We start from the raw sequence: 16212 nt of genomic DNA, 5'->3' as shown, positions 1-16212 counted from the left end.
GTATCAGGTAGGGGGTTGGAATGGCCGTGTCTGGTCAATGGGTGGATAAATAACCACACAACACCCACAGGTTCTGTGTCTCTCCTTACATCTCATCTCTCCTATCTACACGCCCCATGATAAGTAGATTATCTAATGAACAGGGCGCTCAGCACCACCTAATAGTCAAAACTAAAACGTCTCCTTTTCAGTTGGTAGATCTACTCCCAAACGAACATGAGGATGTGAAATCCTGGTCATGGAGTGCTCGGAGAAGGTACACAATCTGCTCAGACATGCAACTGCCACCCTAATTGCTTACATTCTATTTCTGATGCAGCTGTGCAAGACATATGACTTGTTGGAATGGGGGCAGGGTCATCTAGGAATGGAGATATGATGGACAGTATTTCATAAGAAACCTTATTGAACCCTTTGGAGATTCTCACATAGATCCACACTGGGGGGTCGCACCGGTGGTCATAATTATCATTTGAGACATAACTGTGGCCTTATTTATTAATAGTTTTGTAATGCTAATGAAATGCTTTGATGATCGGATTACACTGGTAGGCATGTTGTAGGCGATTGAAACACGTGATGTAGATTCAAACCCTGCCTTCTGCCGTTTGCCACACTATGGGACCCCGGGAAAATCACACTGCCCCCCTCAGGCTATGCTGAGGGGGAGGGGTGACAATGTTCCTCACTTGGGCAAAATGTAGAATGCTGAGAAAGCAGTTATGATGTAAAATCAAGCGCTGCAGCAAACGCTTCCATTCAGCATTGACTGACATGTGCATTTAGTTGGTCAATGCGTGGGGTAGATGTTGGCAGGTTGAAGCCAGCTGCTCCGTCAGCAGCCTACTGTTGACATACATTATTAAGTGCTGTGCAAAGGCTATATTTGTGGCAACATGGACCTATTGAATTCTCAGTCGCGCCATGTGCAGATGCAATCTGGCGCAAGGTTGCCACACATAGAGAGTAGTCTATGTACAGTCTACTCTCAACTCAGGGTGTCATTGAAAGAACTTGCTACATATGTAAGTAGACAGGCTAGAGCACACAGGTGAGCTGACAGCATCATAAAGGCATCTTGTGTATTGACTCAGGCGACACGTGTGGCCGATGTTGTCTGGATCTAGGCTGGCACGCACTCCGTGCACAGTCTACTCCCAAATTGTGCATTCATTGGCAGAACTTGCTCCATTTGCTAGTAGACAATCTAGTGCAAACAGGTGAACTGGCAGCATTAAAAAGGCACGTGCATGTATTTATTTATTTATTTCTGCAATTTATATAGCGCACTCAGGAAAGGCATACAGGCGCTGAGACATTTTAAGATTGAGACATCGTATAAACCACACAGGGGTTCAGTATTCACTGCTTCTTATTTTGAGGGATGAGGATCGTAAAAGTGCCCAGGACAGCACTCGCTCAAAAACGCTGCATAAATAAATAGCACTGACTATACGAAGGTATGCAGATAATCTGTGATGGAATCTGTGCTCACCTTGTGGTGATTTCGCATCAGCTCGGGGCTCGGTGACACTTCTTTCTCGTGTGTACAGATATGTGAATTGCTGCTGCACCCCCCTCCTAGGGAGCAGATTATATAGCCATGCCGGAACCCTTGCTGCACTGTGGACTTACTGGCTTTTCCGTCTGCATCAGCACAGTTGCAAAGGCGTTTCATCAGGCAATAGCTGGACAGTGCTAAGCCCGTTTCACTGAAGGCGTTTCATCAGGCAATAGCTGGACAGTGCTAAGCCCGTTTCACTGAATCTGTTGGCTCAGTTGCAAAGGCGTTTTATCAGGCAATAGCCAACCAGTACTGAGCCTGTTTCACTGAATCTTTTGGCACAGTTGCAAAGGTGTTTCATCAGGCAATAGCCGACCGGTGCTAAGCCCGTTTCACTGAATCTGTTGGCTCAGTTGCAAAGGCGTTTTATCAGGCAATAGCCAACCAGTACTGAGCCTGTTTCACTGAATCTTTTGGCACAGTTGCAAAGGTGTTTCATCAGGCAATAGCCGACCGGTGCTAAGCCCGTTTCACTGAATCTGTTGGCTCAGTTGCAAAGGCGTTTTATCAGGCAATAGCCAACCAGTACTGAGCCTGTTTCACTGAATCTTTTGGCACAGTTGCAAAGGTGTTTCATCAGGCAATAGCCGACCGGTGCTAAGCCCGTTTCACTGAATCTGTTGGCTCAGTTGCAAAGGCGTTTCATCAGGCAATAGCCGACTGGTGCTAGGGCCGTTTCACTGAATCGATTGGCTCAGTTGCAAAGGCGTTTCATCAGGCAATAGCCGACTGGTGCTAAGCCCGTTTCACTGAATCTGATTGCTCAGTTGCAAAGGCGTTTTATCAGGCAATAGCTGGCCAGTGCTAAGCTCGTTTCACTAAATCTGTTGGCACGGTTGCAAAGGCGTTTATCAGGCAATAGCCAACCAGTACTGAGCCTGTTTCACTGAATCTGTTGGCACAGTTGCAAAGGCGTTTCATCAGGCAATAGCCGACCGGTGCTAAGCCCGTTTCACTGAATCTGTTGGCTCAGTTGCAAAGGCGTTTCATCAGGCAATAGCCGACCGGTGCTAAGCCCGTTTCACTGAATCTGTTGGCTCAGTTGCAAAGGCGTTTCATCAGGCAATAGCCGACCGGTGCTAAGCCCGTTTCACTGAATCTGTTGGCTCAGTTGCAAAGGCGTTTCATCAGGCAATAGCCGACCGGTGCTAAGCCCGTTTCACTGAATCTGTTGGCTCAGTTGCAAAGGCGTTTCATCAGGCAATAGCCGACCGGTGCTAACCCCGTTTCACTGAATCTGTTGGCACAGTTGCAAAGGTGTTTCATCAGGCAATAGCCGACCGGTGCTAAGCCCGTTTCACTGAATCTGTTGGCTCATAGTGGCTCCCTGTGAGCTGGTTTGACAGTGCATTACCCACATTAATCAAATGTGTAAAGGATAAGACTAACAAATATCAACTCCAAAAGGCTCTTCTAAACCCACACACAAACACACACACACGCACGCGGGCGAACACCCATACACAAACACGCACACACCATCCCCGTGAGTGAGACTGATCCATACAAATTGTAAACGTACAGACAGACATACTCTACAAACCCGATGCACGTACTCCTGTGTTTAATCATTCGAATAGCTGCACATATATTTTTCTTGCTACAAATCTCTGATCTGACAACGCACCACATGTACATGAACTTGTTACATGCATGTCAAATGCATTTCTCTTCATTGTTGGGAAGCAGAAGAGGCTGCCTTGGTCGTTTCTGTGCTTCCACAGGAGCTTCTCTTTGCTATGTCAGTGCGATGAGTCGCCATAGTTCAGGACTGCGAGTGCTACAATGACCACCTAATGCCTTCTGCCAATCGATGAGTGTCTCTATGAATCAAGCATAGTTAAATACCTGCTCCTTCTGCATTACTGAATTCATTCAGGACTCTGTCAGTTGTGATTTACCTCACGGCTTGCTTCAGCCTCTGGTCTTTCTATACCTACTGTCCAGGCTTCCCCTGTTGATGAGTGAAGTAGGTCTGCAGTCTGCCACAATTGGTCTCTTTTATAAGAACTGCAGTCCCCACTGATGGGGAAGCAGAGTATTAAAGTAATTGCTTCAGAATGCACTACAATTATGATATTTGTCCACTCAGGAAAATAATTAGAGCTGTTATCTAAATGTTGCATTTTCTTTTCTATGTGCACTGAGTCTGCCCTCATCACCAATACATGTGTATATGTATCCTAAAATAAACAGAACACAGGTGCATCTGGCACCAATCACAGCACTTCTTGTAAATAAGTAACCAGCGAGGGACAATCAGAATGTAACAAATGTGTGTCGTTACCAGCCAGACAAAGCCTTACATGCTCTGTTTCCTTGGGTTCACAAACATCCTTGATCCCAATCTACGATTGCCCGCCATGAAAAGGGAGAAGGGATCTTACGTAGTACCTTTACTCTATTCCATCGCAGCCATTTTCTTTGTTCACTTGCAAAAAAAACATTTTCCTGGCCGCAATGGAAAGAGAGAAGGGACTAAATGTAGTGCCCCTTGCTCCGTTCCATGGTGGCAGCCATTTTCTTTTTTAATTTTTTTAAATATTTTTTCCATGGCTGCCATGGAAAGGAAGAAGGGACTATGTGTTGCCCCTTCTCCCCGATCCATAGTGACTATTTGTATTTCTCGAGTTACTAAACAGTTTCCACACCGTTTCCCGACCCGAGGATCATTACTATTAGTACCACAGGTGAATGTGCTGGGGTACTAATAGCAATATCACGCAGGCATCGGGGGCATTGCCAGGCCTGTAACAATGGCCCCAAGCATTACCTGGCTCAGCAATGCCATCCCTGCCCATGTAATATTGCTTAAGTTATCAATGCAGAAATTATAATGTAGCATTAATGGGCTATGCCGCGGCTGATGGATCAACAGACAAGGCCTCAATTCAATTTCTTAATTGATTACAGTAGAAATGTCATGGGACTGACTCCAATTGAGGCAAGGGGGTGCATTTGTGAGACAATGCAAATGAATATGCTTTTCTTTAGGGCTATGGCCACCAGTCCTACCTTTTCTCTACTGAGAACAGCTGCTTTTCTGGCAACAAAACAGTACCTCCCTGTACCGGACAATTTCAGTGCTCCATATATATTTCTTTATAACTTGTACAAAATGTCTTGACTGGTCTTGTCAGGGTGTCACAATGATCTACTTGTACTTCTAGAATAGCAAGCACTTGAAGTGGGAGAATGGAACAAAAGGCTCCCACCAATCCCCTCACACCCCTGGCCTAGAGGATCGCGGCCCAGACACCCGCCACGAGAGGAGTTTGCCTATCTACCAGGTGACCAAATACCCTGGTACAGGAACATACGGATGTGCCCACCAGCCTGCCCTGCCCATGCCGACACCTGCGGCATGGATGAACTCGACTGAACCATTCAACAGTAAATGAACACATCGTTAGAGATGCCATGACGACCTAGCCAACGGTCAGCACACCCGTGCAAACATGCACACTGGACACTCCCACACCAATCCACACGAAGAACATATTCAGTGCTATGACGTAGGTGATGGACACACCCACTGACGCGCATCTTTATTATTTTTCACATAGGTTTTTCAAAATGCAGAAATGCAAGACGCACAACGAACTCATCTAAAATGCTTGCTGACGCTTCTCCTACCCCATGCATTGCAATGAGAAATATAACGAAGACATGATACTGGGGATAAAGCAATATGATACCATAACCTAAAGTGCTGTGCATCAAACATCCCCACCTATGCACCAGGCCCAAGTAGGCCGCAAGCAAGAGCCTCCATGAACATTGAACAAGCAAGAGTACAATTGCTGACCCTGCAGAATGAGCCCAGCGAGAACAGACAGTCAAGGGCACAATGTTGCAAACTCGCATGCCACAAGCCGAAGCCAAGGTCACACCTGCAAACTAAGCCAGACACACAGTGGAAAATGCAATATTAAATGTGCAGAATTCTGCCTCAACTACGGTCTCTCCTCACGTGAACAAGCCGAACCTGACAGGGTGCCAGGCCCAGGAGGAAGGAGGCGCCTGGATCCCACGTTTTGAGACACAGGCAGCAACAATTAAGCGACTCAATGGACATCTGCGGCGGTGGGAGTAGTCTGCCCTCCAGCATATGAACAAATCCTCGCATTGTCTGCACATACCCATAGTTATACATTGTTGCAAATGACAGGTGCACCGCGAGCTGGGAATAGCGATGGTCCCAGACTGGGGGGGCTCGCGAGTGGACCAATCAGAACATGGGGCACTTATCACTGACGCCATTAACATTAGCCAATCCTCAGGGTTCTTCATGTAACAATTTTCATGTATCTAATTGAAGGGACAACCCAAGTATACCACCTGACTGACCCTCAACCACTAACAGCGTTCTCTATACGTATGCTATACTAACCCTACCACTCGAGGAACCAATCCAGAGTGGCGATAGGTTTTTTGCTAACTTTCCCAGGTGACGCAAGTAGCGCGTCATACTGAGGTAAAAAGGGCCTGCGAGCCCCACGAATTGAGAGAGAGTGTCAGGACGGACGCGTACGATCCTTGACCCATCCCTGCCGTTTTGTTTAATAAACAGCAGAATCACCTTGCTGAGTCGTTTTGATTATTAATGTATGAATAAAATCTGCATCTCCATCCATCTTTAGGGTACTGCTACTCGTCTTAAAGAGCTGGCTTTTCCAGTTCACATAGTAGCAGAGAGACGATGGTTAAAGCCCCATCGACATAAGTAAACTTTGGGCTCCCGGTAATATCGCATGGTCTCTGCCTTTCAGCTGAAAGGACGTGAAGCTCCACGTAGATAGTGGTTAGTGTAATTGCCAAACCTTGTCAGTTGGGTTTTATGGGTCCCCTGGTTTGTACAAATTCCCCTCCCATGTCTATGAGCAGCTGATCGGACGAGGGTTGAAGAGGCGGTAAACGAGGCATATGATGCTGAGAGTCAGAAGATAAACATGGGAATGGTGAGTAGAAACTAAAGAGTGTGGCAAAATGTTGTTGCAAATGATAAATGGAGAAAGGAAGTGGTAAGGGAAAAAGGAGAGTAACAGAGGGAGGTGGGATAAATATAACTTGAATAGACATTGACTTGTGTATGGACAAGCAATAGAGATACCGTGACAAGAGATCACGAGAGAGTACAACCTGAGTTTTAAAGAACGTATCAAAAGAAATCTTAATCTAGAGTCCAATAGTGGATGATGCAGGAGACAGATTTGATTAAAGGTGAATCTAAGGAGATTGATTTAAGTTCTAATCAGAGCATTTTTCAGGGGCTAAGGCAGGTTCAGAGAAGGGCTGCAGAGAAGAATATATGTGACTGGTGGAGTGTGTCTGTTTGTCTGTTTGTTTCATGTATTTATGTATTGATGAGGATGTCATAAAATAAATAGAGAAGAGCAGAGTTGAAAAAGGAATTCATTGTTTTAAAGTTGAACTTGGTTGGATGAAGGACAAGGAGAGACGCGATAAGGAGAGAAGCGATCGAGTAAGCACATTTCTAGATATAGGAAGATAAATCAAGACATGGAAGGGAGAAAAAGATAGAACTGATGAGTTAGCACTTCTACAGTATGAATGGATGGGTGGTCAGGCTTTGCATAAACTCGATGGTAAAGGCATTGAGGATGTAAGGCAAAGGGAAGATCAAAACGAGTAAGATAAAAAGGACAAATAAAGGGAGGAATGATTGAAAGATGAAGGGGCAAAACAGAAGGTTAGACAGATATGAGAGCAGTTGTATCAAGACAAGCAAGTGAAAAAACAAGAAAGAGTGGGGGAACAAAGAAAATATGATAACAGAGAGTGATTGAAGAGCAATAGAGGCTAGAGAAAAAAATAGAAGAGGAAGAACAAGAGCTAAGAGATAAGAGAATACAAAGACGAAGGGATGAGGAGATTCGAAGGACAAATGAAAGAAGGGATATGAACAAAAGAGAAGATGACAGAGTGAGAGAGGAAGCAAGGAAAAGAAGCGAATTTGACAATGATATAGAATGTAAATGAAGGCAAAGGGCACATGATCTTGATCGGCTGGAGAAGGAAGTAAGAATTCCCGATCCAGAGGTGGCATGGGAGTGTGTCCGGTCAAATGGTCGGCATACAAATGGTCGACAGGACAATTGGTCGACACAATTTGGTCGACAGGTGAAATGGTCGAATTTCTTTTTTATTTATATATATATTTTTTAGGTTTTCGTTTAGGGAAAAAAAGGGTTTTTAGCAAAAAAAAGGGGGTTGTCGGGGACCCCCCCAAAAAAAAAGTGAAAAAACACAAAAAAAAAATTCAACCAGTTCACCTGTTGACCTTTTGGTGTCGACCAATTGTCCTGTCAACCATTTATTTTCGACCAAATGACCTAGAACCTCATGGGAGGACATAAATACATGAATACACGTCATTACCAGGCCCATCTAGAATAAATCTAGAGGACGGGTTTGAATCTAGGAGTATTGGGGAAGTGATCGGTAAAGCCTATCATGAAATTAGAACCAAGAAAGAATTGAAGGGGAAGGGAAAAACGATCGACTTGAGAGTACATAGCTGTTCGAAATAGAGGAAACCTCATGTAGTATGAGGCCTAAAGGGTTGCCTTTAGATAGGTTGTCTTTGAATAGAGATGAGGAGGAGAGAAGTTGCACAAGTTGGGAACAGGAAATGTCAGATGAAGACAGAGACACCTTCCGTGGGTAAGTGAGATGTAATGCATCCTGAGGGATGCTTTTCTTTGGAAAAGGAAGTAAAATGGTCAGACTTAAACATACCTGTACCCAGGGCATCTGAACCATTAACACAGTCATAACAACATAAAGGGCAACTCCACGGTGAGAGGGGGGAATCGCCACCATAAGTGAGCAGATTGAGGTCATTGCCAGGAAGAAGGTGGTTCAGGAACCTTCGTCCCTGCAGCAGATAGAAAAATGCTGAGAAATGAGAGCGAGTTTGGGGCTACGCAGTTTCCCTTACAGGAAAAAGGGGGAGCTAGACCTCAGTATATACCATGGTCTCAAAGACAATTTCAGGTGAAAACTCCGGAGTCTGACTTCCGGTGCGGGAAAATGGATACATGAATTGGAAAAGATGACGGGAGGAAATACATTACCTATAGGGGTCATTAAGGGTCTCCTAATCACCATACTTGTGTTACTACAGTTAACACTGCTCATGATGGAGTACCGTTCAATAACTGCACAGCGGCAGTATGGAAAGTGCTTAGAGATCTGTATCCGGACACGTTCAACATGGGAGCTATAATGACAAAAAAGATGCAGGAAGGAGTTGATCCGCTTGTTTACATTTGACATTTTCAGGAGGCCTGGGCCTTGGAAACTCGCTAAGCTTGGGGAAAATCTATACCAGTATTTTATCATATATTATGCCAGCGGCTGTGAAAACCAGTGCAGAAGCAGCTCAAGAAATGAGTGTGTATGGAGGCAAAACCATGGTCAGGGATTCAGCTGACCATTGCGCATTATTGCAGACCCCTGCAGGAAAAGAATTGCAAAAAAGACGACATCAGGAATGGCGAAGAGGCAGAGCTAGTGCAGAAAAAATTATCCAAGTATGCCATTGAAGTGGCAATGCTGACAAGTGCAGATAGATCGAATTCACAGCAGACGGCAAACATGCCGCAGATGAATAATCAAATGCAGTTTGACTAAGGTTATAATGGACTCACTCCACGGGGAAGGGGTGGATTTCGAGGAAGAAGTTTTTAGAATAACCAGGGGAATTGGCAGAATAATCAAGGATGCTTCCACAATAACCAGAGTGATCATCAAAACATGCAGGATGGGCAGGTTAGAAGACCTACGCCTATATGTTGGACGTGTGGAATGACAGGGGATCTTGCTTGCTTGCATGTGCAGAAGTCAAGGGTTTGTGCAGAACACCCAGTTATCAAGAGGGAAGATGTCAAACCCGCCTGCATATTCACAGCAAAGTGGAGATGGAGTTGCTCAGAATCAAACAGTGCAACAGGCACAACGTGCCGAGAATGCAGCAAGGCTTACAAACACACCAGGTAGCAGTTAATCTGCCACAAGGGTAGTCACAGCAGTCACCTATGAAGATTCAGCAGAAAACAAGCGTAGGACAATAGATGACCCCTAGAGTAGGTGGTGTCACTGTCGATGGAGGGAATCCTTTTACAGGTAATGGAATGAGGCTGTATCCACAATAGGACATCTCACTGGGAGACTTGGTGTGTTCAGTACTATCTGTGATGCCAAATCCTCATGAGGAACCAAGGGTAGATGTCAATATAGGAGGCAAACATTTTTTGTTTCTAGTAGACACGGGTGCAACACGCTCATGCATACGGGAGAGGTCGTTTTCAATGTCTGGTAATGCCATGAATACTCAAGGTTTCACAGGAGCTACAAGCAGGGTTCCTTTTACTGATGAATGACCAGCCTCTATAGGAGAGTGTGACATGTTGGTGCCATTACTATATTCGGAGCAGGCGCCTGTCAATATACTGGGTAGAGATTTAATGGCAAAGTTGAATATGACAATTTCCTTTACTGATGAAGGCATAGTGGCTTCGACACCAGAAATGCATTATTTAAATGTGAGAGAATTCATTATGGCATTTGCAGTACAGATACCATGAGAGCAGTGCCTTTGGAACCAGAGATTCTGTTGACATGGTTAGCAGACCTAGTAGGCGGAACTATTAGGATACCTGATGAATTTTTGTTTAGACCAAGAATACCTATGCTTGAAAAAGAGGGACGAGTTTTCCCCTTAGAGCTACAAGCTGCCATAGTGCGGAAAGAAATTGCTGGCCTGTTTTAGGTGGTTGGAGAAGTAAAAATTAAGTTGAAGGTTGGAGCAATTTTACCTCGAGCACGACAGTACCCTATGTCTTGAGAGGTAGATGAAGGTATTTTTAAGACAGTTTCCTTCCATGATGCATCAGGGCATCTTAGTGATGTCAGAGTCATCCTGTAATACACTGATTTATCCAGTGAAAAAGGGGAAACGGCGGTCTTGGAGACTAATTCAAGATTTACGCCCAATAAACCAGATCGTAGAGGCTGTGTTCCCTCTAGTTCCTAATCTGGCTACGATCTTATGTAATAAACCTGTTGAGGCACGATATTTCACTGTGATTGATTTGAAAAATGCATTTTTCTCAATCCCATTGCACAAAGACTTGCAGGATCTGATGTCATTTACATTCGGACAAACTCGCCTGAAAATCACTCATTTACCACAAGGGTACTGTGAGTCTCTATCCATTTTCAATAGAGTCCTACAGATGGACTTTAGCAATATTGATTGAGAAAGCATTGTGTTGCAATACGTAGATGATATTTTACTTTGCTGCACTTCAGTGGAAGAATGCAGTAACGATTCTGTTCAGGTGATGATTACACTTGCTGACAAAGGATATAAAGTTGACAAAGAGCAGTTGCAGTATCATCTACAAGAAGTGTTGTATATAGGCCAATTCATTTTTGCATGAAGGGAAGATGGTTACTCCTGAAAGAGTTCAGGCTATTTTGAAAACAGTGAAACGACAGATGATAAAACACATGCAGAGGTTTCTGGGATTATGCAACTACGTCAGAGCATGGGTGTTTGACTATAGCTCATATATCAGGCCTTTATTACAGGCTTTAAAGAAAGCACAGGCAACCCAAGAGAAAATCGTGTGGACTGAGGAAATGGAAGACAGGTTTAACGAGTTGAAAAAAGCAGTTTGCACAGCTCCAGTTTTATGGATTCCTAATTATGCTGAGGAATTATTTTGTTTTCGCATACAGATAGCATTGTTATGACAGCAGTCCTCACGCAGAGGACCATGTTGGGGTACAAGCTCCTTGCATATTACAGTGGGTTTTAGACCCAGTAATGAGAGGTCATTTTCCATGTGAACAGGTTTTAGCTGCTGCCGCGTTTGCTATAGACAATTTTACAAGCATAGTGATGGGATGTTCCATGTTCCATGTTCCATGACGGTATTTGTTGAGCATGCATTGTTTGCCATTTTAGAGAAACCGAAAGGCATGTTGATATCCCAAAAGGCTTCTGCCTCTGAGGTAGTCATATCAAATCCAGCAATTTAAATAGTCTGATGCAAGATAGTGAATCCTGCCATGCCCTAGGAAAAAAAAGAGAATGCTTTCGCAGGGGGAGAAATTATTTTTATAGACGGTTCTTCAAGGATCGATCAAAATGACAGACAGAGATATACAGGTGCCGCTGTGGTGAAGCACACAGCTGATGGAGGATTTTAGGTACTTATAAGTACCTGACTGCTATCTCATTATTCAGCACAGGCTGCAGAATTATTGGCCTTGTTACTCGCGCTTGAGAATCACGCAGACCCGGATGTAACAGTTTACAGTGACTCTGCCTATGTGACGTCAACGGTGCATGCAGGATTAGCACATTGGAAGAGGAGGGGCTACCTCCGAGCGGACGGCATGTCAGTGCAGTGCCGCCTTATTGAGCAGGCTTATTAAGACACTACAGCTCCCAGTAGGCTTCGCAGTTGTTAAATGCACAACCCACACTAAAAAGGCAGATGTATCTCATGTGGAAATCAGGCAGCAGACAATGAGGCCAAGCATGTAGCAATTTTCGATAAAGTGATGATGAATGTTGAGACGCCGGATGTGAATGAAAACATGGTTGATGAGTATATCTGAAGGTTATCATAACCTGTCAACATTACAGCTAGTAGAGGTCCAGGAGGAAGCACCTCAAGAGGAAAATAATTTGTGGATTAGGGGAGTTATTCTGTGACCTAATGGCCCCTTTCAGCATTTACATATCAACTATGTCAACATGGTGCAAGTATGTAATGGATATAGATACATGATTGTAGTAGTTTGTCCCTTTTCAAGATGGATTGAGGCTGGTCCATGTGCACACCCAGACTCTTCCTGTGCAGCCATATTCTTAGTACAAGAATTATTTCCTAGATGGGGAATATGTGAAGTAATGAGGTCAGATAATGGTCCTCATTTTGTGAATCAGACATTTGAACAGATAACCTTGTTGCATGGTATAAAGCATAAGTTTGCTGTGGCTTATCATCCACAAGGAAATGGGACGTGCACATGGCTCAACGGTTTGCCTAAAAAAAGAATAGCTAAATTGAAGATTACCTTGAATAAAGGGTGGTTGCATTGCCTACCATAAGCATTATATGCATTTAGAAACCAACCAGGTTCTGACCACCATCTCACCCCCCATGAAATTGTGGCAGTAAGGCGAATGAGAACACCCATTACACCTCCATCCAGAGTTAGAAGAGATGCTCAGCCAACTGAAGAAGTATTAGGATTAGAATTGCATGACTATTTGAATTGTATGACTTCGAGTATCTGTGTCATTTCAGGTCAGTTACAGCGATCAAGGTGTGGGGCAGCAGAGAAAACAGAAGGAGATTCTTCAAAAGACAAATCTAAAGAATTTCCTCTCCCCAACTTTTCCCCAGAGATGCGGTCTTAATTCGCAACCACACAAGGAAGAAGTAGGATGAACCCCGCTTTAACGGTCCTTTCATCATGGAAGACGTCAAACTGTCTGCAATCAGAATACAAGGCAGAAGTGCTTGGACAAGTGAAAGACAAAGAGTTCATTTGACTGTGGCTTGCTTTGAATACTCTGTGCACACATTGCAGGTTTAAGGAAAACATCTTTGTTCTTAAGCCACAGGAGCTTGTTAGACTTTCTTTGGACTGAGGCATGCTTACATCTTGATAAGAAGGGAAATATGCCAAATTCTAAGTTTGTTTTCAAAAATGTAAAAAGAGTACAGTATCCTGGTTCATTTTACACTGAGTTTCTGTTTGGATTTAACCATGGTGTTAACCAATGACAACGTCTCAATATCATATTTGAAATTGTTCTCTTTATTCTGTACTATTATCTGGATATTACAGGGCGAACGTCTAAAATTTGTGTTTTCCTGCAAGATCCTAAGAATGGTCCCATTGTAAGGAGACTACTCACATCAATCATCAAGCAAGTTTTGCAACTTCCAGAGTATAGTGGGGACAGTACAAATGCCTCTATCAGTTGATAATGCACACAAACTAGTTGGGTGTGTTTTCTATTACCTCATCAAAGAATGTCCACAGCTTGTTAATAGATATACTGATGTCTGTACATATCTTAGGGACCCGTTAAATAATACAGCGTTGAACAAGATATTGAGGGACATCATTGTCCAAGTGAACTCATATTCTGAGAGAACTCTGAGCACAGAGTAAAACTTAACTCTGTGGGACAGATCGAAAGGTTGCTGGTAAGTAAAGACTTCTGTTTCATGTTGAAAGAAAATTCATCATGTCATCTGGTTTAAAGCAAATCTGAGGTATAGCCTGGGAACTGGTATATGTCATTGAACCTATCTGGACAGTGGAAGTAGATGAAAACCTTCTTAAAGGAGACTTTCTGGAGAAAACTATGTAAAGTACATTTGGAAAAGTTGTTTTTCTTCATTGCTGAGGAGATATCTACATTACATCTGATAAAAAGCTGGTGCAAGAAGATCTTTGAGAGTGTTGCCTTTGATCGGCCATGACAAAGTACTGAGTCAAGTCAACAGTTTCCAGAAGCAGTACATAATGTTGCCACATTAAAGGTTATTTTTTTTTCCTTCTTTAGGCAATATAATGGGTAGCATCTGTAGCAACATAATTATGCCAGATACAGAGAGACGTACACGTTGTCCACGAAATAGATGCTGTAAAGATTTCATACTCATGGTACACACAACATACTATTTTGATGTACATGGAGCCAAGACTCCAGTGAATCTTCCTGAACTGAAGAAAGGTATAATCATGGAAACTACTAGTAGTCATTCCTGTTCCAAAGAAAGATGGTAAATTACCTGAGTCTGAGATAAATGTTACTGACGGTCATTCACATGTAGAAGTGTCTTAGAAACTATTTTTGGGTTTCAGAAACATACTTTGCAGGAGAGACAAAGAAAGGAGTTGATAGAAAGTGAACTTGTTACAGAGGTACACCTGATTGTACCTACTTTCAAATTAGATAGGTCTCTTTACTCTTTACTCTATGCTTGTTACGCGCCGAAAGCCCGCATGCATCAGGGCGCGGTGGAGTGTGAAAAAGACTACTTGCATTTAGTATTACTCTGGTAGTTAGCTGAGAGTATGACTACGCTGGGCGAAAGGGAGCCAAGGTTATCCTCCGCTATTGAAAAAGTCTGGTTTCCAGTGCTTTTCTAAAACTGGTGAGGTTTTCTTGTTGTCTTAAATGCGCAGGGAGCGCATTCCAATATTTGATTGCCTTGAAGGGGAAGGACTTGCCCCTTCCCGTTGCCCGCTTGGCTTCTGGAATGTTTAAGAGGCCAGTATCTGCCGATCTTAGGCCTCTTCGGGGGACATACCAAGAAAAATGCTTCTTGAAGTAGGCTGGCGCTTTTCCGAATAGGCATCTGTGGACAATCGTCAGTGCTTTGAACTTGACTCTGTCCTCTATTCTGAGCCAATGTAGTTCCTTCATGCTTTCTGATATGTGGTCCCTTTGTTTTTTCTTTTTAATGATGCAAACTGCATCATTTTGCATAACTTGACATTTGGCTAACTCCTTTTTTGAGGCTCCTAATAACAGCGCATTTCCATAGTCCAGGCGTGATAGCAAGATAGCTCTGGCTACCGAGGCTGCATTGATCTTGTTAATGTATGGTCTAATAGCTCTCAGGAGACGCAGGTAGTACAGGTTGTTTTTATATAGGTATTTTATATAGGTAACTAACCTGTGCTCCTGATCCTAATGAGGCTTCAACCATCATGCCCAAGGTTTTTACCTTGGGTAACACTAGTATGACAGCATCTTTGATACGGAATGTCTTGTATTGGGGCTCCAACTTGGACCTGGCCTGATTGGATCCGAATATCATTAATTCCGTCTTCGTGGTGTTTAAGCACATCCAGTGCCTCTGCATCCAGTTGTCAATGATATTATATATTTTCTCGATCATGGCGCTGTCCACTGCATGGTCTCCAGTTAACCCAAAAATTAGCTGCGTATCGTCCGCGTAATTGGTGAAGATCACGCCAATGTTTTCTAACAGCGAGCATAAACTTCTTATGTAAAGATTAAAAAGGAGAGGGGACAAACTAGCGCCTTGTGGAACTCCAAGTAGAATCGGGGTTGCTTTGGAAAAATTTTCGTCCCAATGTATTCTTGCCATCCTGTCGTTCAAGAAAGAGGCCAACCAGGTCTGTGCTTTTGTTGAGCACCCTACAAGTTTATCCAGTGCTGATTGTAACAATTGATGGTCTACTAAGTCGAAGGCAGCGCTGAGGTCTAGCAGCATAAGTAACCCCGTCTTAGCTTTCTCTGTCAATTCTAACATATGCGTCTGTAGGTCAAGCATGGCAGATTCAGTGCTGTGCGCCGCTCTGAAGCCAGATTGTTGGTCGTGTAACACGTCTGCAGATTCCTCCTCCATCTTTGACCCAAGTCAGTAGTTGGCAAATCTCAGCCAGAACGGCTTGCAGCCATCCTGAGCATAGTCAATAGACAGTTTGTAACACCCAATAGCCACCCAGGCTTGGCAGATAACCACTCCTCCTTCGTCTAAGTTACCTTTTGGAGGAAGATAGCATGCAGAGATTAAAATGGATTCTATATGGCCAACTTTTGCTAGAAC

General features: G+C 43.7%; 1 protein-coding gene across 1 annotated transcript in view; it reads right to left on the bottom strand.

Annotated features, from left to right (window-relative positions):
* The window catches only part of LOC138466421 (extracellular calcium-sensing receptor-like), a 193713-nt gene extending 177702 nt beyond the window's left edge, over nucleotides 1-16011 (bottom strand). The window contains exon 1 of the mRNA XM_069607229.1: nucleotides 15313-16011. Within this exon, the coding sequence (XP_069463330.1) occupies nucleotides 15313-16011 (699 nt within the window). The remainder of the gene's footprint in view (nucleotides 1-15312) is intronic.
* Nucleotides 16012-16212: the final 201 nt, after the last annotated feature.

The sequence above is a fragment of the Ambystoma mexicanum genome, chromosome 1p (assembly GCF_040938575.1).
Source record: "Ambystoma mexicanum isolate Mex_15411 chromosome 1p, UKY_AmexF1_1, whole genome shotgun sequence".
NCBI lineage: Eukaryota > Metazoa > Chordata > Amphibia > Caudata > Ambystomatidae > Ambystoma > Ambystoma mexicanum.
The sequence above is the reverse complement of the archived record's forward strand: the minus strand, read 5'-3'. Positions and strand labels throughout refer to the sequence as shown.